Raw genomic sequence first — 27,973 nt, forward strand, 5'->3', positions numbered from 1 at the left:
GGGCTCAAACTCACAAACTCGAGATCATGACCTAAGCCGAAATCCAGGATTGGATGTGTAACCAACTGAGCACCCCACCCCCCCAGGAGCCCCTGCTTCTTCTTTTCCAAAAGCAGAAAAGTGTGCACAGTCGTCAGTGGGTGTGGAGAGGGGTGGGCAAGAACATGGAGCTGAGAGTTCCTGCACACCTGCTGTCTTTTAAGCCACCGAGACAGAAGGGGCTTGCCAGCCCTCTGGATTCCGTAGGGCCCTGGGCCCGTGAGGCAAGCACGTGGCTTGGCATTCCTCAGGCTAGCGCCCTTGGAGGTGATTCTCAGGGCAGACCTCAGGGTTGCTCTTACCCTTGGCTCACCTCTTAGAGCAGCTCAGAAAAGCTGGCAGGCATGAAACTTTACATCGGGGTAAGGAATGCCCATAATGAAAAACCGTGAGCCCTCCTAGGGGCCCAGCACAGCCTGGTGATGCACACTGGCAGGGGTGTCTGGAAATCTGGGTCCTGGTCTTGGGCTGTTGTTCAGGGTGACCCAAGCAGGTCCCCTCCCCTCTGTGGTCCTCCGTTTTTTCCTCCCTAAAATGAGAGTTGGAGTAGATTCTCTCTGAAGTCCCTTTTGAACTCTGCTCTTTGACTTTGGCAGAAGAAGGATTTATACTCTTCTTCTTAACCTCACGAATCTCCATTAGCTCCTTTCGTGCCCTCAGACCTTGGTAGCACCAGTGATGGCCTCCTTGGCTTGAGTCTGAGACACCCAATTGGACTCCATTGGGCTCCCATACTTTGAGGCCCTTTGTTGCTGTGGGGCAGGAGTTGTTTACAGGGTTTCTGGAAAACTACAGAGAAGGTTCTGCTTACCTCCAGGATCTCCTGACAGATCTTAGTCTCCTGGTTGGATAGCTTGGAAACAATGTGGCCCCTGTTTAACCTGGTTTTCAGGTCTCCAGCCTGGGCTCCCTTCCTGTGGCCCCGCACATCCCCCACCCAGACAGACAGACAACCCCAAAGGACAGGCCGCATAACTGAACACTCGCACGTGCCCCTCTGGTAGAGGGGTCTGTGATCCGGCTGGGGGCCCCAAGTTGGGGCCCACTAGATTGCAAGCCTGGGGCCAGACATGTGCCGAGGCCCTAAGCAAAGCTGCTGTGTCCTAAGGCCCTGGTGCCAGTCTGGGGGCACTCTGGTGCCATGGGCCTCTATCTGTGCTGGCTGAACTCTGCTCCCACCTGGCAGATACAGAGGAGACAGAAGCAGGAGGCTAGTAGACTTGTCTGAATCCTTTTTTTTTTTCTTCTTCAATGTTTATTCATTTTTTAGAGAGATGGAGGCAGAGCGTGAGCGGGGGAGGGGCAGCGAGAGAGGGAGACAGAATCCAAAGGAGCTCCAGGCTCTGAGCTGTCAGCACAGAGCCCAACGCGGGGCTCGAGCCCACAAGACTGTGAGGTCATAACCTGAGCCGCAGTTGGCCATTTAACCAACTGAGCCACCCAGGTGCCCCTTTGTGAATCCTCTTTTTAATGGTGTGTTTGGACAGGGAAGATTGAAGGGGCACCAACAAGCAGTAAAGATGGCCGCAGCATGGCCGCTTCCGGAGCCCCTGTCGGTTTCTGTCAGTGCCTTTGCCCCTGGGAGAGCTGGGGTTTTCCATGAGGAGATACATTTCAAACCAGACTCTGCTCCACAGTTCCAGCACCCCCTTCCCCTCTCAGAGGTGCCCCTGTGGGGAGGGCACATCACACACCCACCCTTACTCAGTAGCCTCTCCTCACCCAGCCGTTGGCCTGGCTCGCATCCCCACCCACTGCCACCCTGCCTGTCCTCCTGTCACCTGCTCTGTCAACCAGGGAGGGCCTGCAGCTCCGAGGAAGCTCTGTACCCCGCCCCCCCCATCCTGCCCTACTTGTGCAGGGGAGGGACTTTCCTGTTTGCCAGTTCCCCAGAAGTCAAGCCTGTCACCTGAGGGTTCGCGTAGCTCTTCAGCTGCTGGCAAACCCTCCCCCTGTCCCACTCTGACCCCAGTCTTATCTTTGAACGTTCTCTCTTCTGTCTGATTCTTTGACAGTATTCCAGTCCTGACTTGCGTTTTACCGTGGCGTCTGGTGGACAATAGCATGTTTATTTATTTTTTTCCATAATCAGCAAACATCCTGGGTGTAGAGAACCGCCCCCTGTAGGAGCCTGTCTCCTGTCTCCATTTTGGAAGTAGCATGTCTTGAGGGGTAAGCCTGCAGCCCCAAAGCTGGGGTGAGTGTTTGTGTGTTTCTCTAATCCCGGACGCGTCTGGCTGTTTCTGGACAGCAGCCGGGAGGAGCGGTTTGCGAAGTGTGTGTTGATGACTCAGAGAAAGGTGACAAAATGCAGGAGGCCTAGATGGCAGGTGTGGGCCTACCTCAAAGCCTCTCCTCTGCGTCCCCTTCTGCAGATTGTATGCTGGCGGGGGCTGGGGACGGGGGGTGGGGGGGTGCGGGTTGCTGGCTGGGGAGAAGACCTGTCAGCACAGAGGGAGGCAGGTGGAAAGGAAGGAGCAGTGAGGCTTAGGGCCGTGAGGAGATGGAGCCCAACATAGTTGACGTGTGTTTGTTGAGCGGCTCAGTGACCCACTGGATCAGGGCTTGCCAGACTGTGCCTCGTGGGCCAAGCCCAGCCCCCCACTGGTTTTTGTACCGCCATGTAAACTAAGAATGGTTTTCACAGTTTTGACAGAGAGTAAAAAAGGGAAGACTGTTTGGTGACCTGACGGTTACGTGAAATTCAGATTTCAGTGCCCATTATTAACGTTGTGTCAGAGTGTGTATTGTTGACGTGTTACCAACGGCCGTGTTGGTGGTCTAATGGCCAAGCTGAGTACTTCTGACAGAGACGGTGTGGCCTGCAAGGCTGAAGATCATTCACTCTGTTGAGAAAAAGCTCGCCAATCCCTGCACCAGGTACCTCAGGGTTTATAGGAAGAAGAAATGGGGCCTGGGAGGCACAGGACTGGTTCTCCAGGAGGGTGGGGCCGACCCCTGGGGTGATGGTGGCGGCTTGGACATCTGGTCCTAGGCGGAGTTAGAAAGCATCCAGAGGGCACCAGGGGAAGGTAAGGCCTTGAAAGGGCATGTGGGGAGAAGACCCTGGGAGGCCTCCTGTGTGCTTTTATCCCCGAAGCCAGAGCTGCACCCAGCTGGGCCCAGGGGAAGGGCCGTGCATGGAGCCAGGAAAACCAGATGTGACCTGTGATGCTAAGTAAACCCTGCCCTGGGCAAAAGAGTTCACTTTCTACAGCGAATAGGCGGGCACCAGCGCAGGCAGGGCCAGCTGGCTGGGCACAGGTAGAGATGGCCACGCCTCAGCCTTACCAATCCGGCTGTGTGGTCTTGAGCAATTCACCTACCCTCTCTGAGCCTTATCACCCATCTCAGGATGTTGGGAGGATTGCAGCGCTGACCTCTGTAGTTCGTCTGGCACCCAGGAGATGCATAATAAATGCTCATCACTCGCCTTGGTTCTTGACCTGCTCCTCAGTGCTTCTCCTTTGACCTGTATTCCTCTATGTCCACACCTTACGCCGTCACTGCACCATCGTTCTGAGGCTTTCAAGCTCAGACATACCAATGCATAGGCCAGAGACAGCCATTCCCTGGAGATTCCAGCCTGGTCCCCCACTCTGTGTGCCCCCACCCTGCCTTGGTGGGAGGGAGGGAGGCAGGCACAGACCTCCCATGGGACACCTGTGGGCTTGGGCTAGGCTGGGATTGAGTTGAAGGAGTGTGGGGCTCATGAGAAGATAGGCAGGGGTCAACCCCAGGGCATAGCCCTGCCCTTCCTGCCCTGGCCGCCAGACCTGCCTTCTGAACTGGGCATTCTCAGACACTTTCTTCCCTGGGCTATGTTGGCCAGACTTAAGGCCCTGTAGCCTGTCTTCTCTCACCGTCCCTACCCCGAGTGAGGTGGGGCAGGGGCATCAGGATCCCTTTTAAAAGCCCCCCCCCCCCCAGGTAATTCTAGGGTGCAGCTAAGGTTGAGAGCCACTGGTCTAATCCAGCCAAACCCACCCATCTTATAAGTGATGAAACCAAACCCCAAGAGAGGGATAGGGACTGGTCCAGGGTCACGGGATTCCACTGACCAAGTCTGGTCCTTCTTTCACGATGCTAGTCCAGCTGGGGAGTGGTAGAGAGAAGCCTTCCAGGAAGTGTCTGACTTCTCCCAGGAGCTGCTATTTCTCATTTCCCAGCCCCGGGATAGGAGGAGGCTGGGCCCAGAACCGGTCCATTGTCAAAGCCAGTGCCCCCTGGACAAAGCCGACTGTTGATCTCCATGGAAACCCCAGAAGGCTGCCTGACCCAGGCCCTCGCTGCCTGACCCAGGCCCTCGCTGCCTGACCCAGGCCCTTGCTGCCTCGGCTCTGCCTATGCCTCCCAGAATTTCCAACTATTGCTACCCAAGCCTCACTGTCCCTCTCCCTGAGCCCCAGCCGTGGGCAGAAGGCAGAGAGAAACACGGGGGTAGGTCTTCCCTTCCCAACTGGAGGCACGTGGGCTCCTAGCCTGGACTGCCATAGAAACTGCCTTGCTCTTCTCCCTCTCTTTCCCCGGCCTGCCCCGCTGGCCTCAGAGGGGTGTACAGGGGTCTGAATCACCATGCACAGGGCTCTGGGGGTCTACCCCTGGCCCCTCTGGTGTGACCAGTCCCAGGGAAGCGTCTGCAGTGAAGGATCCTGGCCCTTTCCGGGAAGCTGGGGCATGTCCCTGTGCCCCCACACCAGAAATCCGGGTTCTGCAAATGGACCTGGAGAGCTAGCCCCACCGATGAGGTAGTCACTGCCTTTACTGACCCCTCCTGTGCTCTTGGCCCAGAAAGCTAAATAGAAACACAAAGTGTGGGTTTGCTTCTTGGGCTTCCTTTAATCCAGGACTTCACTGGAATTCTGCCTTGAGCTGCCCTAGCTTCTGTACGTGGCCCACAAACAGGCATCGAAGCCCCTAGCATTTCTAGTCCTGACTGACCGCGGCGAGTGTGGACGGCTCTCCGTGTCGGCCGGCACAGGCTTCTAAGTATAGACCCCAGGCAGCCCCGTGGCTGCTGGTAAGTCCCAGGATACCATCTGATACTCAGCCTGGCCTCTGACACTAGCTGCTGTCAGCTGCTGAGGGGAGGGGACAGCTGTGTTCCGCCTAGCCCGGCCCTGCCTGCCGCTCTAGAGAACAGAACCAGCAGCTTAATTACCGTAGACTGGGAGCGACCTCAGCATTCAGCCAACCCTCCTCTCTAATTGTTACCAGAAAGAATAACTTCACGTCACCTACTGGAGAACATAAACTGTGACTTGAGGGAACAGTGAGAGGCAGGAAGCCAGTGTTCTCTGGAGCTCTTTCTCTGTCCCGTGTCCTTGCTGCCCCACTTCTGTGCTCACGTGCTCACCGGAGGCTTGCTGGAGACAAGGCTTTGCATCCCCAGCAATGCCTGGGCGGCCGTGTCTTCCCTTCTCAGTTTCTAGTTCATATCCCCCCACCTTTTTTTTTTTTTTTTTATGTTTGTTTATTTATTTTTGGTAATCTCTATACCCAATGTGGGGCTTGAACTCAGGACCTCAAGATCAAGAGTCACCTGCTCTTCCAACTGAGCCAGCCAGGCACCCCTCCTGTTCTATATTTTCTTCCTAGACAGAAGCTGGGGTGAGGTGGGCAAGAATTCTCCCCGCAGCAGACAGATTCTCTGCCCTCACCCCGACTCTAGGGTATGGCTTCTGGCCTCCAGGCAGGTGGGAGGCCCTCCTGGGACCTTGGGGCCTCTCACACCTGAGGGGTTTCCAAGCAGCTTTGCCCACCGGGTTGTCGGCAGGTGTAGAAGTTCAGTTGCAGCAGTGGTGAACCTGATTCCCTAATTCGCTTTCAGTGTAGAGATAATCCAGAGAAGTTGTACACGTTCCGTAATAACTTCCTAACACACTTGGCTGTGCCTGTCACTGTGGGTGGGCACATCACACCCGTGGGTGAGGTTTGGGGGTGCCAGTTGCTTAGGGCCACTCCCAGGGCCTGCACCTAGGCTCCCCTGGCCTGACTTGTCTAACTGGAAGTCCAGCTGAGAGCTGGGCGGATGCGTTCTCTTTGTATAACTGGTTCCCCTGGTTCTGGCCCGCTTGCTTCGTGCACTTTCCCATCTTGACTGAATGAACTTCAGGTCTGAAATCATTTGTAGGTGTTGAAAGACCGGGGTACTTTGTTTTCGTGGTGGGGTCCCAGAGCTGGGGTGGATGCCTCACTAAGAAGGCCTGCCCCCCCCCCCCCCCCCGGGCTACATAGCTAAGGGCATTTGCTGCTGGGCTGCCTCCCTCCCTCCTCATTTGCCTACAGAAATAAAGCTTTAGAAGTTGCCGATCAGAACTTTGGGAGGCGTCAGGTTCTTTGCACAGGGCCTCCTTGCTGGGGTCTGGAGGCACGTGTAACTCCTGGATGTGATTGTTTGGTCTGCACAGCCTTGCATTACGTAAAAATTGCCACCACGTAAAAATAAAGTAAAACTCTAGGGGCGCCTGGGTGACTCAGTCGGTTGAGCGTTTGACTTCGGCTCAGGTCATGATCTCATGGTTTGTGGGTTTGAGCCCCGCATCGCACTCTGTGCTGACAGCTCAGAGCCTGGAGCCTGCTTCGGATTCTGTGTCTCCCTCTCTCTCTGTCCCTCCCCAACTCACATTCTGTCTCTGTGTCTCAAAAATAAATACATGTTAAAAAAAAATTTTTTTTTTAAATAAAAAAAGAAAAAACTCCAGATTTCTTCAGAGTAAGATCTGGCAACCCTCCCCTAGCCTCCCCTCACACCCCTGCACTGAGTGAAAGCAGAGGGTAGGTTTCCAGTTAGCTTGGACCTTGCTGCTGTCGGATTTCTTGTTGTCCAGTAAAGGAGAGAAGTGTTTCTGCTACTTCTGTCTCCGTTAAAAGATAGATCAAAAGGGCCACAGCCCCACTGGTCTCATTTCTTCCCAAGGCCTGGCCCTGAGGCTTGTGTATTTGAGACCCTTACTCTGCCAGGTGATTTGCTGACTGGTGGCTCGCTTTGTTAACGGCAGCTTTTAGGTAGAGCGGCGTGGTCCCTCTCTCCAGTGATCCAGCCCTGCAGGGAGGAGGGGTTAGGTGAAGTTTTGGGATGATGATGGGGTGGTCCGGAGCCGATGGCCAAGAAAGAATTCTTGAAGATGTCTTGGTGCAAAAAGCTGACTTTATTAAAGCACGGGGACTGGACCCATGGGCAAAAAGAGTTGCGCTGGGGTCCTCATTATATACCTTCAGGTTGGGAAGGGGTCGGGGATAGAGTAAGTCTCCAAGGAATTTTGGAAGCAAGGTTTCTAGGACCCTGAGGGGCTAGCTGTTGCTAGGGAAACACCATTTATCACAGTTTAATAAAGCCTCAGTCATGAGATCCTTCAGATGGATATTGGGGCCAGTAAGCTGGGAGCATGATTGCCAGCATAGATCTTGGGGCAGTTGAGATAAAGGAAGCAGACTTACAGGATCCTCGAAGTTGGGATAATGTTAAACTCAATTTCCCTTTGGCCCCCAGCAAAGTGTCATCATTGAGGCAGCTGAGCTCCTAGAGGGTGGTTACCATTTTCAAGGACTTGTCAGTGGGCTGTAGGCAGTAGGGGAATTTAATTTTCATTTGCCTTAGTTGCCCACATTACCGTGGCAAGCACTGAAACCCCTTTGCTTTGTTCTTGGGTAGGCAGGAGTGTCCAAGGAACATTCCACCTGGAGTGTGTGTGCGTGTGTGCGTGCACGCCAGCCTGTATTTTGCCCTCAGCTTGCCCCACGCTCCGTCATCATTAGGGGGAATGGAAGGAGCGGTCAGAAATGACGCTGATGCATGCTGGCATTCTCATTTCGCGGAAGGACGTACATAGTTCACACCTCTGGAAAGCCATGCTTGTCCTGGTGATGAAGTTTTGGGGTGGTGGGGGGTTCGTGGGGTCCGGAGCCAACGGCCAAGAAAGAATTTTTTGAAGACCTCTTCGGTGCAAAAAGGTGATTTTATTAAATAAAGCACGGGGACAGGACCCGTGGGCAGGAAGGAGCTGCTCTGGGGTTGTAAAGAGTGGCTCCTTATATAGTATGAAGTTGGGGAAAGTAACATCAAAAGGGAGATCTCCAGAGGGACTTGGGTACACTAAAAAGGACTCCTAAGATGCCTGAGGCCTTGCTGTTGTCTAGCTAAGGTTGTTTTCCCTGTAGTAAGACATTAACGTTAGGACGGTCAGGGTGTTCCTGGAGAAATGTTCTACCCTGTATTTGCCTCAAGTGTTTGTCAATGGGCAGCAGGTTAGGAAATTTAATTTTACCTGCTATTTCCTTCTCGCCTGTGTTCCCCGCATCACTATGGAAGGGGGATGTTGGGGCTCCAGGAAACTGAGTCTACGGGTTTCTGGAGATAAGGCTACTGATAAGGTCGCCTTTTTCTTGTAATTTACTAAGATATTTGCACACTGATGGAGACTCCTGGCCCACATGACTGTAGTCTCTATCAGTTAACCGTTTGTCTCCTTTCATTCGCCCTTGGGCAGCCAGCAGTACCTGAGGAGTATCTCACACATCCCACCTTGGAGGGGGTCTGTGCTAGCTTGTATCTGGCCCTCAGCCTGCCTTATGCCCCCTCATCACTGGGAGAGGCAGGGGCAGCTCCAATTTAAGTGCGATCCTGGACGGACCCTTCTATCCCAGTACCCCCACCCATTTTTTTTTTTTTTTTTCTTTCTTAAGGGAATGGATTTGAACATATTCTTTTCTCTTTTCTAGGGGGTTACTTCACTTGATAGAAAACAAAGAGTTTCCATTTCACCGTGTAGTTTGCTTTTCAGAAAACAGGTAGAAATTAATTCCTTTAATTTACTTTGAAAAAAATTATTAATCCCCCCCACCCCATCGAGGTAGTCGTGGCATCCCAAGGCTTTGCCAGGTTCGGGAATGACAGCAGGGAAGAGTTGAGGGAGCCCTGGGATCCAGCCATCTAGGTTTCAGTTCTGGCCGGCCACTCATTAATGGTCTCTGAGGCTCAGGGAAGGTGCACTTGACAGCATGACCCTCGCTGATTTGTCCAGACTGGAGATCCTACACAAAGCACTGGGCGCATCGTACTGGTAGATGGTCCGTAATAATAAATGCACTTACTGTGTTTGGGAGCTGGAAACTTGGTGTGTGGGGGGAGGAGAGGAGTAGAAAGAAAGAAAGAAATGAAGGAAATCCTCATTTGCGGGACAGTTAGGTCTGGGATTGGGCTTCTAGGCTTGTTTAGGAATCCCACTTGAGAACTGCTGAGTCATCACAGCCTTGGGAAGATGCACGTTTCGTGAGAACTGAGGACGCTCCAGGGAAAGACCTTGCGTTGTTTTGTGCGGTTGTGTAAATGTCCACGTCACTTTGAATCGTTCTTGACAATATTGCCAAATTGCTTTTCGCGGTAAAATGAGGGGAAAAGAGGTCAAAACTGCATTTTGTTGAAGAGTGTCCCTGAGGCCGGAGGAGGGAGACACGATTGAACAAAAGCTGCTTCTCTGGGGGCCCTTTATCTCCCCAGCCTGCTGTCTGTGCTGTTCTTATCAGCAGTTTCCTGTGAGGCTCTAGTTTTATCATCTGGAAGGATTTCTGACAAGCAAGGGTTTGCCCAGCCGATGACGAGCGGTTTGGTGCTTTTTCGTGTATGTCTGTTTTTCTAAATTTTGATGTGAATCATTCTAAACAGCTGTCAAAGTCTTGTCTACAACCGTGGAGATTGAAGAATATGCAGACAAGACACAACGGTGGGGATGGGGAGGATATGGCCAGACCCCAGGCCTCAGCTGTGGCCCCCACCACCAGCATTACAAAGCCCCCAAAACCATTGCTGTAATGACTCACAGACTGTACCTTCGTCAGAGTCCGTTTTTAAAAAAAAATTTTTTTTAATGTTTATTTCTGAGACACAGACAGAGTATGAGTGGGGGAGGGGCAGAGAGAGAGGGAGACAGAATCAGAAGCAGGCTCCAGGCTCTGAGCTGTCAGCACAGAGCCCGACACGGGGTTCGAACTCACAAACCGTGAGATCATGACCTGAGCCGAAGTCGGTCACTCACCCGACTGAGCCACCCAGGCACCCCCATCAGATTCAGTTTTGACACCTAAGTCTAAGATTTACAGCAGCATGAATTGACAATAACCTTACTCTTTTATTTATTTATTTATTTATTTATTTACTTACTTACTTATTTAAGTTTATTTATTTATTTAGAGAGAGCGAGAATCCCAAGCAGGCTCTGTGCTGTCAGCACAGAGCCTGACCTGGGGTTTGATCTCACAGTTCATGAGCCATGAGACCTGAGCCGAAATCAAGAGTTGGACACTTAACCAATTGAGCCACCCAGGTGCCCCAATAACCATTACTCTTTTAAAAGAAAATTACACAGCTTGCCAAAATCAGTGATAATCATCTTAGGTTCTCAAGAGCTGCGGGTTTTATATGAATCATTTGATGTGGGATGTCTGGCCTTCCCTGATACATAGAAAATCTGGAAACTGTAGAAAGGGGCCAAAGAAGAAGAAGGGGAAGGGAAAGGGGAAGAGCTGCGAGCTCCCTTCCCCCCACCCTGTTCGGTAGCTCTTTGAGCTTTCTCTATGCTAGGCCATTGTAGTGACTTGTTTTTATGTCGGTCACCTGCGAGCCATTTGAGGCCAGAGATCTGTCCCATCCTTCTGTGTGTCTGCTCCAGGCTTGGTATCACATCTGGCTCAAAGCAATCAGTGCCGGAGGGGGTTCCTTCCTCCTTGATGAGGAGAAAGAGCACAAGCTTTGAAGTCAGGCCTTGATTCAAATATTCACTCTCTGTATTAGTTTTCTGTTGCCGCAGAGCAAATAACCACAAGCATCCCCAATTTATTAGCTCACAGTTGTGTAGGAGGAAGACTGGATGGCTGTGTTCAGGTGGGCTCAGCTAGCTTTCCTGCTTGGGGTCACCGGGCCAAGAAAGTCAAGGTGTTAGCAAGGCTGGCCTCTTACCTGGAAGCTTCAGTAAGAAGCCACGTCCACGTGCATTCAGGTTACTGGCAGAAGCCAGTTCCTTACAGCTATAGGTCTGAGGCTCCCTTTTCCTTGCTGGTCGGCCAGGGGCTACTCTCTGTCCCAGAGGCCCCCTGCGTCCCTTGTCACCTGGCCATCCATCGTCAAAGTCTGCATGGAGCCCTTTTCACACTTGGGCCTGTCCCTTCCTCTCTGCCACCTTGAACCCTTGAAAGGTTTTGACTGAGAAATAAGGCAAGGGTAGTAAGTGCCTACACAGTGCTTGGTGAGGGTTAATTCTTTTTCATCCTTCTCTTGTTAAGCCAATTTCATTTGAAATCTGTCTTGTCTAATTCAGATTAGCAGAATTGTAAAGGGCCTTCTTTATCTGAAGTTCTTATCATTCTAAAAAGTTGTCATGATTCATCATTCTTCTGTGCAGAGAAATAAAAAGAAACAGGCAGGCACCATGCCCTCATCGTAACTTTTCTGGGTTTTTTTCTTCCTTCCCCCACCCTGGCCCTGAAGCTTTTGGTCTACCTCAGCTGCTGTCTCTGGTAGCCCTGGGGGTGGGGGTAAGAGCTGGCTGCCCGTGCCCTCTGACAAGTGGAGGCTTCTGGGAGGCGGACCCGCCAGCACCTGGCCCCTGCCACTCAGCAGGGGAGCCCAGCCCTGGCCACGGGGAGGATGAAGAGGGCTCCAGGGCTGGCCTGACTGCTCACCGGCTCTCTGCCGGTCTTTTCTGTGCTTTCTCAGGAGATCCTCAACGAGCTCACACTGGATGCCCTGCTGGACATGAACGAGGTCAAGGTGAAGGAGACGCTGCGGCGCTACGGGGCCAACGCCGAGGAGTGTGGCCGCCTGCAGTACGCCCTCGCCTGCCTGCGGAAAGTGACAGGTCTGGGTAGGTAGGACCAGCCTCCCCGGTGCTAAGGCCAGCCCCGTCGGCTCCCTGTCCCTCTGCCTGGGCTTGAACGCCAGCCTTCCCTCCCCAGGCCTGTCCTGGTTCCCTGGGGCCCCTGCCTTTGCTGAGGCCAGTGATGGGGGTGGGGCAAGTGTGGCCCAGGGTTTCTGAGGCAACTTGGAAAGGCCAGACAGAGAGTGTGTGCTTGGCCTGACCTGAGATAGAGGGTTTGCATCCCTCCTGCTCAGCCTAGTATGAACCCAGGGAAGCTTTTGCACATCGTTAGAGACCCCACACTGGTCCACTGGGTGAGCCCTGTGCGATTTTCCCTCTTCTGAGCACGTCTGTTGGGCTCAGAACCCCCAGTGGCTCCCTGCATTCCAGCCCCCTCGGCACCCCGAGCTCACCCCCAGCCTGCCCCCTGCCTTCTCCTGCCCCCATTGGCTGCGGGGCTGTGTGCTCAGATGAGAGAAACTATGGTGTTTCAGCTGTGAGTGTAGACGTGGCCACTCCAGGCAAAGTGGGTAATCCTGGTATTACGATGAGTTCCTTGAGAGTTATTTGCGGGCTTTCTAAATCTTGCCTTGGAAACAACTTCAAACACTGTGACTTAACATGCTCACTACCACACCAGTAAGGCTTTAAAGTGAGCCTAATGAATGGAATTAGCCCCGTTTCTAATTGTCGGAGCCACCTGTCTTATTTCTGGCTCCCTGAGGCTCAAGGAAGGTACTGAAGTTTATATTCTGCTTGATTTTTCTTTTCCCCCCAGAGGGGATTGGGCTTGATTTCTGTCTCGGCCCCATTATACCGAGTCCTCCTCTGACACAGAGCCTAGCGTGGAGAGCTTCGCTCGGTTCAGAAGACCTCCACGTACCAGGCCTCCCAGCACGTGCCAAAGAATAAACGTGAGAGAGACGTAGCCTGCGTTCGCGTCCCCACTCACAGAGGGGACTGAGCCCAGAGAAGGCAAAGGCTTAGCCACGGACACACAGCAGTCGGTGGCAGAGCCAGAATTCCAGCCTCAGTCTTTGTTGGCAGCAGGGTTGTTTCCGCGTTGCGGAAATGTAGAACAACTTGGTACCTAAGCTGGGACCGTGGGGTGACTCGTCAGCCTTCCCTCCCTGTGCCCAAATGGTAAAGAACTGTGGAGGCGCCAGCCGTTGAGGGATGGTGACCCATTTGTATTAGGAAGGTTCCCGTCTGCCCGTCCTGGGTGCCAAGATAGGGAGACCACTGACTCATCAGGCACTAAATTTATTAAGTCAGGCACTTGACGTGTGTGTGGCGACACCCTTCTCAGCGGTGGTGGTAAGTGCCTATTGTAGCTAGATCCTCGGAAGCATTGGGTGAATTGTCCAGGGTCCCACAGCTGGCACGCGGCAGGGCTGGGCTTCGAACTCGGGTTTCTTCCTCAGAGGGTGCTTTTTCTACCATGCCCTGGAGGAGGCCTATGGGGAGGAGGGGGTCTTTTCTGTGTCCTTCTCATCTGGTTTCAGCTGTGGTACCCCTACGTCCCCAAGAGGGTCCTGGCCACACCTCACCCCAGTGGGTCTGCCCAGTGGTGGCCAAACCTCCAGGGAATCTTCTGGGGCCTAGGTGGATACCACGATTGCCCAGTGTCTCAGATCATGCGATCAGTCTTGATTGCACCTAGAGCAGTCTAGCTGCCATAAAGGTGGACTGTGGATTCTGCCTGCCTGGGCTCAGCACTCTTAGAATCCGTGGGACCTTGGTCTGTTTCTTAAACCCACCGTGCCTCAGTTTCCTCATCTGTACAATGGAGGTAATAACAATATTCTCTCATAGCGTTGTGAGGAGGAACTGAGTTAAGGTCGAGTGCTTCGACCAGAGCCTGGCATATATTAGTGTTCTTTTCAGTATTAGGCTTGAGGAGTCCTAGAAAATGTTGAAGCCACTTGCCTTGTGGTCACTGGTCTTAAGAAAGGTGAGTGAAGGATGGTTCTCTGTGCCAGAGAGTCCTTCTCAAGAGCCGCTGCTGGTTAACTGGTGTTGGCATGCATATCAAGACCCATTTGCCATCCCTGAGCTGGCCCAAAGCAGCGGTGATTAAAAATGGGTAAATTAGGACCACCTGGATGGCTTAGTCAGTTGAGCATCCAACTCTTACTTGCGGCTCAGGTCATGATCCCAGGGTCATGGGATCAAGCCCCATGTCGGGCTCCATGCCGAGCATGCAGCCTGCTTAAGATTCTCTCTTTCTTTTCCTCTGTTCCTCTCCCCCCACCCCCTCTCTCTTTCACATTAAAAAAAAGAAAAAGGGCGGTGATGTCTGGGTGGCTCGGTCAGTTGAACATCAGACTTTGGCTCCGGTCATGATCTTGCGGTCTCTGAGTTCCAGCCCCGCATCAGGCTTGCTGTTCTCAGCCAGTCTGTGCAGGGCCCACTTCGGATCCTCTGTCTCCCTCTCTCTGCCCCTACCCTGCTCCCACTCTCTCTCAAAAAATAAGTTAAAAAGTTAAAAAAAAATTATTAAAAAAATGGCAAACTGAAGAATTTGGGGCTGGTTTCCTTGGGTGGCGGACTTGGCCATTTTTTCATCCCTTCAGTGACAGGCATGCCAGCGCCTCCCGTAGGCCACTGTGTAAGTTACAGTGTAAGTCCTGACTACGGTTCTCCAGGAGCAAACACAAGGAGCACACAGGCCGAGTATCTCACTCTGCCGAGTTGATTCATGAAGAGAAAGTCACCATGTAGTGAGGTAGGAGGAAGGGTCCTTGAAGACGAAGGGAATGTATAAGAAACCCTGAGAGTCTCGAAGGTCGCTTCCCTCCACAGATAAATGGCCGCGTGGGCTTGGGCACCTCTGATGACCGAGAGCTCTTTACCTCGCAAGGCTGGGCCGGATTTGTAGGTTATTCAGAATGGACGGCCTCGTGGGAGGAGGCCTAGTGCTGCGGTCGGGACCGAGGGCTGCCTGACCTCGGCAGTGCGTGTGGCCTCTCTGAATCTCCGCGGCCTCACGTGGCCCTGCCTGAGTCAGGGTACAAAGCACAAAGTAGAATAACTCCAGTGTGGAAGTTCATTTTGTCTGGAGTCAAAATCTGCCTTCCTGTACTTTCCACTCACTGGAGGCAGGTGTCTTTTCCTTCCCCGCAGCAGGGTGTCTGATTTCATGGGCTCCTTTGTCTCTGCCCCCAACCCTCTGGAGTCTCCTCATCCCCTGTAAGCACAAACTTAGAGTCCTTAGCGAGCCCTCCGAGACCCCTCCTGAGCTGGCCCCGGGGGGGACTGACCCTCCGACCTCATCTCTTGCTTCTCCCTGGCTTGTCCTGACCTCTCAAGGCACAGGGAACTCTGTAGTTCCCAGAAGGTGCCGTGTGTTCCCTGCCTTTGCACGTGCTGTTCCCTCTGCCCAGTACACCTGCTGCACCTTCTTCTCTAGCTGGCTCAGCCCAGGCTCCTCCTCCTCCTCTGGGAAGCCCTCCGGGCTGTTTAGGGTTCTCCTCCTCATATTCCCTCAGTGCCCAGACAGCTCTGTCTCAGCACACTGCTGTCCCCCTCTTTGGACCCTTCAAGCACAGTGAATGTCTTTTTCATGCCTTGACGTCCAGCATGTGCTTGAACGAACAGACAGACTGTGCCATTGAGCTGGAACTGCACAGAGCCCCAAGGTCTCCGGGGCCAACTGTGTGGGCGGCCAAAAGGACAGCCTCTCAGAAAGAAGTGGCTATTGACCCTTTCCTCATTGGATCTCTTTCCCAGCAAATTCCCAGGGAAGATTACTATTGAAGGTTGGGACACCCCTTTCCTGATGTTGGAATTTTTTTTTCTTTAAAAAATTTTTTGATGTTTAGTATTTTATTTTTGAGAGAGAGACAGAGTGTGAGCTATGGAGGGGCAGAGAGAGAGGGAGACACAGAATGTGAACCAGACTCCGGGTTCTGAGCTGTCAGCACAGGGCCCAACTCAGGGCTCGAACTCACGGACTGTGACATCATGACCTGAGCCGAAATTGGACGCTTAATCAACTAAGCCACCCAGGCGCCCCTGAATTTACTTGACATGGAGTTATCCCTTTCCCACATCCCAGCTTCCCCTTCCTGACTCTTAAAGATCAGTTACCACTTCCCTCTCTGAGGTCACCCATTTTTGGGTTGGGTGTCCTGGCTTACTCCCCACAGACTGGCCAGCAAGAACCCTGGACAAGCCATTCTCTCTCTGGGCCTCATTTCCCCTCTATAAAACGGGGACAGTGACATCTGTGCTGGTGCCCTTGAGTCACAGATAACACGGGCAATGACACGTGTGCATGAGAAGGCCTTTACGAAGGCTGGTAGCTGAAGCCTTCTGGTAAGGAACTGTGCAGCATTGGACAAGGTGTTACTCTCTCTGGGCCCCGGCCACCTCACCTGTAAATCTCTCTAGCTCCAGTCATCTGTGACTCGACTTCTTGGCCCACAGGAGGGGAGCACAAAGATGACTCAGGCTGGAGTTCATTGGACGCCCGGCGGGAAAGTGGCTCGGGGCCTTCCGCGGACACCCTCCCGCCAGCCGGCCCGCCCTGGCCCCCAGGGAGCACCCAGCTGGGCAGAATGGGCAGCGGTGCCCAGGGCCCACGCTCCGTCTCCGTGTCGGCTCTGCCCACCTCGGACTCCCCGACCCCAGGCCCCTGCGAGGGCCTCGCGGACACCTGTATCCCCCTGCACGCCAGCGGCCGGCTGACCCCCCGCGCCCTGCACAGCTTCATCACCCCGCCGACCACGCCCCAGCTGCGAAGACACACCAAGCTGAAGCCACCGCGGACGCCGCCCCCGCCCAGCCGCAAGGTCTTTCAGCTGCTGCCCAGCTTCCCCACGCTCACCCGGAGCAAGTCCCATGAGTCTCAGCTGGGGAACCGCATTGACGAGGTCTCCCCAATGAGGTGAGTGTTCCTGCCAGGCTGGGACTCAGTTTGCCAGTTCTGCCTACGGCTTTCTTGTTACAAAGGTAACACAGGCTTTATTTTAAAAGGACAAATAAAGTCAACATGGAAGCGTGCAAAGTCCACTCTCCGGGCTACGTTAACAGTGGGGACTGAATCCTGCTAGGTTCCTTCTGGATATGGACGGACACACACACACAACGGTGCCATGTATCAGTCAGGATAGACCGGGTTATGCTGCAGTAACAAATAGCCCCTAGCTCTGTACATCTTAAAACAACAAAGATTTCTTTCTTGCTTATGCTACCTGTCCATCATGGGTTGGCCTCATTCTAGATCCCAGGCTGACAGAAGAGCCACTTTCTGGGTCATTGTCAGGAACGTTCCACTAGGGCAGAGGAAGAAAGAATTTTACACGTTAAACACTAACAGTTAAATGCTCTTTTCCTACAAGTTCCACTCACCATCTGTGACCCTACTCAAACAAAGCAACCAAGCAATGTCAATTCTCCCATGTGCCCAGATGGAGAGAACTAGAATATCTGGCTGAAATCTCTGATGATTATCAAATACTATGTGCTCTGTTCTATAACCTAGTTTTTTTTTTTAACTTGTTATCTCTGAGAATGTCATGTTCCCACATCTTAAAGTACTTTACTCTTTCTGTAAAAAATTTTCTTAATTTATATACTTAAATAGGTACAAGTGTCACGTGGTCCAAGATGCAGACACTTTGTAGCACATGTTGTTTGTCACTGTAGGGTAGACAGTGTGAAGTTACCCCACCATTTTTCCTTGGCCACCCCCATTCCCCTTTCAGAGCTAACCAGGTTATCGCTTTTGTGTATACCTATAGTTATTCAAGCTACCTCATCTTTTTAACTTTTTCGTATCATTTCATTGTATAGTTTAACTCTTCCCCCCTGAAGGACGACCTTCAGGTCATTGTCAGTTTGGCTATTACAAAAATTGCCCTTGTCAGTGTACCCTTGTGGGCGGGGCAGAGGGGAAGGAGGGAGCTTTCTCTGGGTGCCTCCTACCTTCCCGTACCTCTGAGTCCAGGCTTTTTTTCCTGACATGTGCTCTCCTTTTCTGGTCTTGGGTGGGCCGGCTCCCCCTGTCCAGTGAAGGCTGTCTTGGGTCCCTTATGGGATGGGCCCCGGACATCTCTGATGGTTTTGAGTATGTCACCCAAGGAGAAGAATGCATGCTGTGACCCACCCAGACACCCCCGGTCAGCCCATCCTGCTGGGGCCTGGTCCCCTGCCCCCTCCCCAGAAGGGACTGCAGCCTTCCGCCCCTTCTGGATCCTCTTCTCCCAAAGAGCCCAGTATGATTACCATGCGGACACACGGAAGTGGGTCATCAGAGGGCATCTCGGTGGGTAAACCCAGTGCATCTGTGTCTCATTTTCCCCCGAGAGGAGCATCTGGAGGGCTCTGGGCACAGAACGGAGCCTCAGGCAGATGGCGCCACTCACATCCCATAGCCGGTGAGCTGGGCGTCACCCTGGGATTCTGAGTCGAGTCCACACAGGGCCACTAGAACTAGCACTGTGGACGCTCAGCGAAGCCCGTAGGGCGGCCCGGGTGGCCTGCGTCTTCCCCAGCTTTCTTTGTCGCTGGGCCAGCGGCAGCCCCCGGGACGAGCTTGCTCAGGACACGTTCCACCTGGCCCTCCTTGGGGACCCCTTTCTGTTCTCCTCGCCCTCCTACTCCAGCCACTTCCCCTTCTCCTGCCTTGACCCTGAGCACCCCTCCCTGCAGGGCTCTGGACACCCGGGGTGTCCCCGCTTGCGGGAGGTGATCTCAGAGACCGTGAGCCTGTTTCCTCAGTTGTGAAACGGAGCACACCATATGGTGCTGCGGGGCTGGCGAGGCGTAGATAAGCTGATAGACAAGAGCGTGCAGCGTGGGAGCCCAGGAGTGACTTCTGTGCCCACAGGGGAGCCCAGGGAGGGCACTTCTAGCCCTTCCCATCGAGGAACCGTGCCCATAGTCTGACCCCATGCCCCAGGGGCTCAATGTCCTTACCTGAGGACGTTGCCCGCTCCCTCCCAGTGAGTGACGTTCTGGGGAACACACTGAGCCAGCACGGTGACATCATCCCACTTTTTCTCTTTTTTGTCTCCTGCAGGTTTGGTAAGAGTGATTCCTTTTCGTCCCCTCTGCCACCCGGGAGTCGTGTTTGTGCTGCTGTCCCCGTCAAGGGTGGATTCCTTTGACCCTCTCTCAGTCCAGTCAGCCTTTCCACCACCCAGAAGCAGAGGTGCTGGGAACCACCCCAGGAAATAGCTCTAGGACAGGTGGCCTTAGGATGTCGCAAGGTGGTCTCAGCCCAGCCAGGAGCTGCTCTCTGCGAAGCAGGGACCTTGACGTTGCCATGGGCTGTGGGCAGTTCCTCCTCAGGCCCCATCTGCACCCTGCCATCCCCACAGGTGACCTCTGGCAGGGAGCCTTGTCTGCTGAGCCGCTTTGGTAGCCCAGAGGGACACTCCATCTGTCTGGTAGCAAGCGGATGTTAGCCGTCCTCAGAACCCAGCTGATGTCAGGGGACCCCCCACTTTGGGAGAGGAATAACCCCAGGGGCAATGATGTGGCTTGGCTCTGAATGCAGCCCCGAGAGATTGGGGGGTGTGGATAGAAACGCCCCTTTGGGAGGGGAGGAAGAAGCCCGGGCAGCCCCAGATCATTTTTCCTGCCCCTCCACCTGCAGGGTGGGAGCAGGTCCTTGCACATGGCTGTGCTGTAGGGCTTCTCTCCTGAGTCGGAGCAGAGGGCACCAGCCATGCCTCCGGAGTCTTTTAATTGGCGCAGTGGAAATGCAGAGACGTCTGGGTCTTGCCTGAGCGAGACAGCAGCTTACTTTCGTCCTGAGCTGGTGAAGCAGAGTGATGAAACTGTCAGCAGGGCCTTAGTGATGAGGCAGGGGTAGCAGGCCACAGCTACACCAAGATGAAGCTGGCCGTGGGACCACCAGGGAGGCATGGGGTGAGCAAGGAGTGAGGCCCCTTCCCCAGGGCACGGGTGCAGACTTCAGGGCCCCTCCTGGAACCTTGGAGGAGAATCCAGCCCCTGCATCCCTAGGGCAGCCTGGTCCTGTCATCCTCTTGGCTGCTGTTGTAGTGCAGGGACCGCGGCAGGGAGACTGCCTGCCCAGCTTGCCAGAGGCAGAGCAGGGTCTTCAGGGTGAGTATTTTGTCTGGATCAGGGGCGGTCGATGCCTAGCTCGTGTGCTGTCTCCCCTCCCTCCTATCCTACGACCGCAGCTCATTACAAGTCGGTCATGGGTTGTGTTCAGACATACATGGTTGAAATCTCATTTTTCCATAGTCTGTTTCTCTTAGGTTGGCGGCCTAACCCCTGTTAGACCCATATGCTTTGATGGCCTTGGCTGCTCACAGTGAAGGGGGTCCCAGAAGGGAGTTGGGACAAGTCAGCCCCAGGGCAGGTGTGCCAGAGAGAGCCCTGAGGGGTGTGATGGTGGGTTCCTGAATCATCAGGGAGCAGGAAAGGGCTTTTTGGTCCTGATCAAACTCCCCTTGGTGTGGGAGGAGGAGGTGTGTGCCGGGCCAGCACATGGGGACAGGGGATGCAGGGATGTTGCTGACTCTAAGGACAGGAGACAGCTAGAGATCCCTCAAGCACCATGTTCCTGACCTTTCTGGGGTATGGTTCCTGTTGATAACTGGATAAAAGTTTAGACCTTCTTTCCAGGGAAAAGCCCACAAAGTTCTGCTTACCAGCCCAGAGGATTCCCAGAACCCCTGAAGCCCATCCATGGTCTCTGAGAACCACCCCCAGGGGGAGATAGGCAGCGCTTAGGAGGGGCAGAAGCGGGAGGGGGGAGGGGAAGGGGTGCACAGGTGGAGGGGGGACAGAAGCGGGGAGGGGGGGGGGAGGAGAGGGGGTGCACAGGTGGAGGAGGGGCAGGAGGGCAGTGGGACACATGGGCTGCCTGTGGATGGAGTGGTTGCTTCCTGCTGCTGCTTGATGCCCAACCTGTAATGCTGTAAACACTGGGAGGATGCTATTCTGATGGGGAAGCCCAGGATTAGGACAGGGAGAGCCCAGGGTGCCCCGTGGGAAGGCAGACAGAATGCTCATCTCAGGGCTCGTTGCCTGAGACTTCCCCAGCGGCTGGTGGGGCCGGGCCACCTGGGAGCATGGTAAAACTCCACGTCGTCCTTGCTCTACCCGCCAAGATCAGGCACTGGTGGTCCTCAGAGCAGAAGTCTCCAGGTGCTTCTGGCTGGAAGGGTACCAGATGTGCTGTATAGCTAACCAGTCTCAAATCCTCTGCCAAGGGCCGCACAGCTCCTACCCACTAAGTAGGAAGTGACCAGAAGTAAGCCCTTGCAAGCCAGTGACCTGTAGATTCTTGTGGGACGGGGTGTAGGCGGAGACTTCTGTCCTCAGCTTTGCTCTGCCTGCAGCCCTCCCTTCAAGCCTGCCTTCCACTGCAGCCAGAAGCCACACGGCGGTGGTTTCTGAACCATCTGTGGGGGTCAGGCAGCAACGTTCGTAGGAGAAGAAGGCCGGGCATGAGGGTAACCACGCTGCCCTGGTCTACCTGGCCTGTCCTTGTTTTTGAACGTTCAGGGAAACATTTATCTACTATTCAGTGAGTCCCCGCACCCACCCGGCCTGTGATCTCTGATCTAGAAGGTCCCAGGCACAAGCTTCCTCAGCCTGCTCGACCTGGCCTCTTTCCCTGCAGATCTCCCGTACGGATCCCCACAGATGGTACGAAGGGACATCGGGCTGTCGGTGACTCACAGGTAGGTCCAGCCAGTCTGGAACAGGGATGGGGCACAGCTGGGCTGAGACCTGCATGTACCAGTGCCCCCACTAAGGGTTGCTCCTCATTGCGGGGGTGGGGGGGGGCGGTCTGTCCTGATCCCTGTTTCTCGGGGACTCTTTGCCTCTGGTCTGTCCATCACCTCTGTGAACATAGCCCTGCACCCACCTGGAAGCCCTGCCTGTCACCAGCGGTCATATAGACTTGTGGGTCCTCCCCGGCCCCTCCATGTGTCTCTTCCTCACCCTGCTGAGGGAGAACACAGGTCCCAGGAGAAACAGGCTCACAGTCTCCCGGAGGAGGAGCCGAGAGCTTCCTGCGGGTCCAGCACCGGATCGCGTCGGGCCCACACCCGGCCACGCATCAGAGCCCGTGGAGCTTTGAAGCTCCAAACCCCAGGCCCCATCCCTAAAGTTCTCTGCTTAGCAGTCTGGATTTCTCACAACTCCTAGTCACGCTGGTGCTGGTGTGAGCTGGCATAGGCTGAGATGGGCCCGTGACGTGGCCTGGCCGGAAGGCTTGGCCTCAACACTCGTGGAGCTAGTGTGTGGCACCAACAGTAGGTGTGCACGGCATCTCCCCAGCCCGGACAACCAGCAGAACGGTGCCTCGGGATGCCTGCGCTCTGGCCGTCCCTTGCGAAAGCCTGCCGTGAGCACAGCAGGGCACGCTTGTTGAGGGCTTTGCAACTTAGCAGAGCCTCTCATTTCCACCGTCCAGCCTGGGAGGCCAGCCTGGAACTCTTGCCCAGAGGTGGAGACCCGGCTGTGGCTCCGAGGGCCTGAGCAATTTGCCTGAGGTCGTGCTGCCAGTAAGATAGGGATCGTGTCCCCTGGATGGCACCCAGACACCCGGAGACTCGTCAGGGCTGATCCCCAGACGCTAGAGTACCACCGACGAGAGGGCCTGGCTGACAGTCGGGACAAGCCCTTCGAGTGCAGGTCCCAGGGCCTCCCTCATCTGTACCCAAGGCTCCCAGGATGTGAGAGAGCCGCTCAGCACAGGACGAGAACCCTACCCATTCTGCCTCCGTGGGTTGCACGCCAGTAATCTCTCTGAGCCTCAGTTTCCCCCTGCCCCCGCAAACAAGACTTCCTCCCCGTCCTGTGATGAGGATACAGTGGGGTGATGTGCACCTGGGTTTCACGTGTCCGGCACCGGGGAGCACTTGGTGGACAAGCACAGGCCTTAGCCCGAGAGGGGCCCGTGTCGGCCAGGATCTGGGGCACGCCGGGATCAGCTGTTTCTTTTGTCTTGGGTGCACCTGCCTTCACAGAGGATGTGGGCTGTGTCAGCTCGCCCCTGAGTGTTTCCCGGGCTGCCGCTTCCTTCCACCTGGGGCAGCAGAAGCTGCCCTCCAGCTAGGGCAGCAGCAGTCCCCTTGTCTGATATTGCCAGGCTGCCCCACCCTGGTGACGTCACTGCCCCACCTTCTGGGTTTTTTTAAACCCGTGTTCCAGGCCTCTCTAAGAAGATCTAAAGTGTTTTGGTCTAATCCTGTGGGGGGAGGGGGAAGCTGTCTGTGGCTCTTCCCTGGTCTGGGAAGGCTTTTACCCCACACCCCACACCCCTTCCTAGCACTTGTCTCTTCTCGGGCCCGGACCTCACCACTATTTTGCCCTGTTTTCATGATTTCCCTGGTGGAGGTCATCTCAGATACCACTGAGCTGCTCCCTAATCCCTGCTTTTGGCATGAGAGGAGATTAAAGCCCAGAGAGAGTATGTGGATCCCAGGGAGGCAGGATCAAGGCTCCCTAAAAGGCACTTCATGGGGTAGGGGGGCACCTGGGTGGCTCAGTCCGTTAAGCATCTGACTGTTGATTTCAGCTCAGGCCATGGTCTCACAGTTCATGAGTTCAAGCCCCATGTTGGGCTCTATGCTGGCAGTGCAGATGGAGCCCGCTTGGGATTCTGTCTCTCTCAAAATAAATTTAAAACTTAAAAAAAAAAAAAAAAAGGCCCTTCAAGCACATGGGTGCCTTTGTTCTTGTCCCTGAAAGCACCCATCTTGTCTGGGTGGAGACTGTAACCCTCTGGGCACTATGCATTCGCATATGTGATCTCCCCAGGTCCCTGCGAGGTGCGTGTGCGTGTTGGCCGCATTTGCAGAGGCCCTGAGGCATCCCACAGCCCATAGGTGGTAGGATTCTCCAGTGCAGCCTGACCCCAAAGCCCATGCTCTTTCTCTCCTGCTCTGCCCTAGTGGTCTCTCAGAGGAGCCCTCACACTCGATGTTGAGGCCCCTGGGGTCCAGACCCTGCCGCGTAGCTTCCCGGTGTGTGGCCTGGGGAAAGTCCCCTGACCTCTCTGGTTCCCTTGCCTGTGTACTGAGAATCTCAGACCCGCCTAACTCCCCAGGGGTAGTTGTAAGAATTGAGTGAGCTCATGTTTTATGGATGTATTACAAACCCTTCCCCAAATACCGTTGCTGTTTGTTCTGTTGCTCCTATGATACTCTACGCTTTGAAAAATCCTCCAAAAAAAAAAAAAGTGAGCTCTTTCCGCCCTTTTAGGCCTCCCCACCCTGTGGACTGCCTTAGACTTTCTCCGGAGGACACCACCCACTCAACCCCCATCCCTCCTTCCAGTCTGTCTTTTGTGGGTTTTAAATTTTTTAAGTTTTGATTTACTTTGGATTGAAATACATTCAGAATTCAAGAGGTAGAGAAGGGTGGCTATGCACACAGTCCTCTCCTGCTGTCCCCAGCCTTCTAGGTCCCCCTGTAGGCAGATCTGGGCAGTTGGAGATAATTTTTATACAAGCAAATACATATGTATATTTTTTGGCCTCCTTTTTCTGTTTTCACCAAATACTACGTATATTATTGACACTGTTCTACCCTTTGCTTTTTTTTTCTTTCAAAAATGGAGGCATCTTCAGATTCTATGTCTCGCTCTCTCTCTGCCCCACCCATTCATGCTTTCTCTCTCTCTCACACAAAAATAAACGTTAAAATTTTTTTTAAAAAAGGGGGGCGCCTGGGTGATTCAGTCGGTTAAACGTCCAACTTGGGTTCAGTATATGATCTTGTTTTGTGAGTTCGAGCCCCGCGTCGGGCTCTGGGCTGCCGGCTCGGAGCCTGGAGCCTGCTTCGGATTCTGTGTCTCCCTCTCTCTCTGCCCCTCCCCTGTTCATGCTGTATCTCTCTCTTTCAAAAATAAATATTAAAAAAAAATTTTTTTTAACGGAGACATCATTTCCATAGTGCTGAGTGCACAAATTTTTACAGATGGACACACACATGTGTACCACACAGGTGAAGATTCAGAGCATTCCAGCCCCCCCAGAATTGACCTTTGGCCCTTGATAGCACTACCACCCAGAGGCAACTGTTCATTTGTCGTCATAAGTTACTTTTCCTGTATTTGAATTTGTTTTTAAATTTTTTTAACGTTTATTTATTTTTGAGACAGAGAGAGACAGAAGGAACAGGGGAGGGTCAGAGAGAGAGGGAGACACAGAATCCGAAACAGGCTCCAGGCTCTGAGCTGTCAGCCCAGAGCCCGACGCGGGGCTCGAACTCATGGACTGTGAGATCATGACCTGAGCCGAAGTCGGACGCTCAACCGACTGAGCCACTCAGGCGCCCGTGTCTTTGAATTTCATATAAATGGGGTCATGTAGTACTTTTTCCCCTGATAATGTAATTTGGAGATCATTCCATATTTGCACAAAAAAGAGCTTTCTTATTTTCTGGCCTCATGGCGTCCCATTGTGTGATCGGACCGGCCTGTACACAGTCAGTCGCCGATACACTAAACAGCATAGGTTGTTTATAGCCTTTTTTTTTTTTTTTTTTTTTTTAAAGTTTGCTTATTATTTATTTTGAGAGAGAGAGCAAGTGGGAGAGGGACAGAGAGGAGCTCGAGAGAGAATCCCAAGCGGGCTCCACGCTGTCAGCGCAGAACCCGACGCAGGACTCGATCCCGTGAACTTTGAGGTCATGATCTGAGCTGAAATCAAGAGTCAGTCACCCAACCAACCGAGCCACCCACAGCGCCCCCGTTTGTAGCCTTTTACTGCCGCAAATACGCTGCGGGGAGTAACCTCATCTGCATATCCTTTGACACCAGCGGGCGTGTCTGTTGGATAAATTCCTAAGACTTGGAATCGCTTGGCGTGCACACTTTACGAGTCGGCCAATGAGGACTTTGTGGCTGGGAAATCTGAATGCCCAGGGGGAGCAGTGACCCCGGGCGTCCCTGCCCTCCCCGGGAGAGGGTTCCGGTGGCTCCGGGATGGAACCCGGTCTCCCGGTCTCCCCCGGGGCCCCGTTCTGTCCAGGCTCTGGTCTCCCAGCCGCGTGAACACTTTCCGGTGTCCACCCCTTGTAGGTTCTCCACCAAGTCTTGGCTGTCGCAGGTCTGCCACGTGTGCCAGAAGAGCATGATGTTTGGAGTGAAATGCAAACACTGCAGGTGAGGGGCGGAGGGTGGGAGCGGTGGGAGAGGGTGGAAACCCCACGCTTTAGTAACGGTGCTACTACTCGGTTGTTGGCCTGAGGTTAAGTCAGAATGCAAGGGGACTCCTTTGAGAGTGCGTACGTCTATTTGTGACCCCGTTCGGCACACCATGGTGCGACCAGCCCTTTTCTAGGGAGATTAAGGAAGCATCAGGCAAGACGTTCCCAGAAGAAGGGCAAATTTGAGGTGGGCTTTGAAGGATGAGCAGAAGTTTGCCAGGTAGACCCAGGAAGAAAGAATTCCAGGCCTTTTTACCTTGCACAACATCGGCGAGGAATGGGAAGGCCGTTCTGGAAACTCGAAGGAGTTCTGAAGTTTAGCCTTACACAAAATTGAGCCTTAGCCTTAGTACACAAGATGGGGAGAAGGGGACAGGCAGTAGGAAAAAACAGAGATGGCTAGTGGTATTCACAGAAGAGAGTTAAGGGAGATTGCGTACAGATTTCACTTTCTTGTTTCGTACCATTGTGCTTTCTGGTAGGCCAGAAGGACAAGGATAGGGAGCAGTGTGGGGGGTGCAGAATGTTCTCTGCTGTCTAACTACCCTCACCCTACGGAGGATGGGCCTGGAGTCTTTGCTCCCAGATCACTGCCCTCCATTGCTTTGTGACCTGGGGCAAGATGCTTGCCCTCTCTGGGCCTCATTTTTACAACTGGGAAGATGATTCCGGGCCTCTTTGTCTACCAGGCTTGCTCCAAGATTCCGAGCTAGTGTGTGGAGTACAAGCATTTGGGCTCCTGCCAGACCAGAGGCGACGGGTCTCATGCATGTCAGTTGGATAAATTGTGTTTTCCCCATGACTCCCAGACCACCAAGAGGACGCCAGAGCTTTCCCCCAGCCTAGGTCTCCTGTGGCTCCTGGTTTTAAATTGGGGACCTCCTGCTCCCTTTTAAGTAATGCTTTTCATGCGGAGAGCACAGAGTGCCCTCTCAGCCCCGCGCTCTCCTACGATTGTAGAGTGAGGTTGGTAGGGCCCTAACTGTTAACCCGTTGAGTCGTTGAGAACCCCGAGAAGTGGTAGGGCAGGTAAGACCAAACTGAGGGTCGAGGTCTTTGCACTCTGGCCCATGCTGGCCGTCTGACCATGAGGCCCATGCTGGACTGCAATGGGAGGGACCGTTCCTTGCATCTCTGGGATCCTTGGGTAATGCAGACATTCTCCTCCTTATGATTCTCTCTTGTTTTGTAAGTTCAGATTTGTCTTTAGCTTTCTGAATGTGGGTGGAGGGTTTCCCTTTCTTGAGAGGAGAGGGAGAGACGTGGGACCCACAGCGTTTAAATGGGTGCGATTTAAACTGTCTGCTGTGAAGATTAGGCAGACAACGGTGGGAATGTGGTTGTGTTAACACTGTCCACGTGGGACGTTCCAAACTTTTGAGCTGATGTTTGCTGAGGAATTTGTGGCGATCGAGGCAGTCACGAGTGGGTGTTGCACAGAGCGGCCCGGCAAGGCTCAGGGCCCCGTGGATGCCCTGGGAGCCCCGAGTGACCCTCCGTGCACTGACCCTGCCTTCTTTACCAGATTGAAGTGTCACAACAAGTGTACAAAAGAAGCCCCTGCCTGTAGAATATCCTTCCTTCCACGTGAGTGTTCTGCCCTTTTCCGCTTTCTGGATTTGGGGGGGAATCTCTTCTGTAGCCTGGTCTGTTCTCTATTAATGGTTCCCCCTTTTCTTTTTAAATAGAACCTAGGCTTCGGAGGACAGAATCTGTCCCCTCGGACATCAACAACCCGGTGGACAGAGCAGCTGAGCCCCATTTCGGAACCCTCCCCAAAGCACTGACAAAGAAGGTACGCTGGGCGGCAGGAGAACCCCCCCTCTCGCCCTGGACTCCTCCCTGTAATGCAGAGATCCGGCTGGGAGGGGGGCATGAAATCTGGGGTCCAGGACCAGAGGGTGGCCTTCAGGGATCCTATCTTTCGC

General features: G+C 53.9%; 1 protein-coding gene across 1 annotated transcript in view; it reads left to right on the forward strand.

Moving 5' to 3' along the window:
• KSR1 (kinase suppressor of ras 1) overlaps positions 1 to 27,973 on the forward strand; it is a 162,931-nt gene that overhangs the window by 103,331 nt on the left and 31,627 nt on the right. The window contains exons 3-9 of the mRNA XM_049637923.1: positions 11,750 to 11,897; positions 16,323 to 16,782; positions 18,919 to 18,923; positions 21,502 to 21,562; positions 25,918 to 26,001; positions 27,571 to 27,632; positions 27,734 to 27,840. Coding sequence (XP_049493880.1) covers positions 11,750 to 11,897; positions 16,323 to 16,782; positions 18,919 to 18,923; positions 21,502 to 21,562; positions 25,918 to 26,001; positions 27,571 to 27,632; positions 27,734 to 27,840 — 927 coding nt within the window. The remainder of the gene's footprint in view (positions 1 to 11,749; positions 11,898 to 16,322; positions 16,783 to 18,918; positions 18,924 to 21,501; positions 21,563 to 25,917; positions 26,002 to 27,570; positions 27,633 to 27,733; positions 27,841 to 27,973) is intronic.

Source organism: Panthera uncia, chromosome E1 (genome assembly GCF_023721935.1).
Source record: "Panthera uncia isolate 11264 chromosome E1, Puncia_PCG_1.0, whole genome shotgun sequence".
NCBI classification, from domain to species: domain Eukaryota; kingdom Metazoa; phylum Chordata; class Mammalia; order Carnivora; family Felidae; genus Panthera; species Panthera uncia.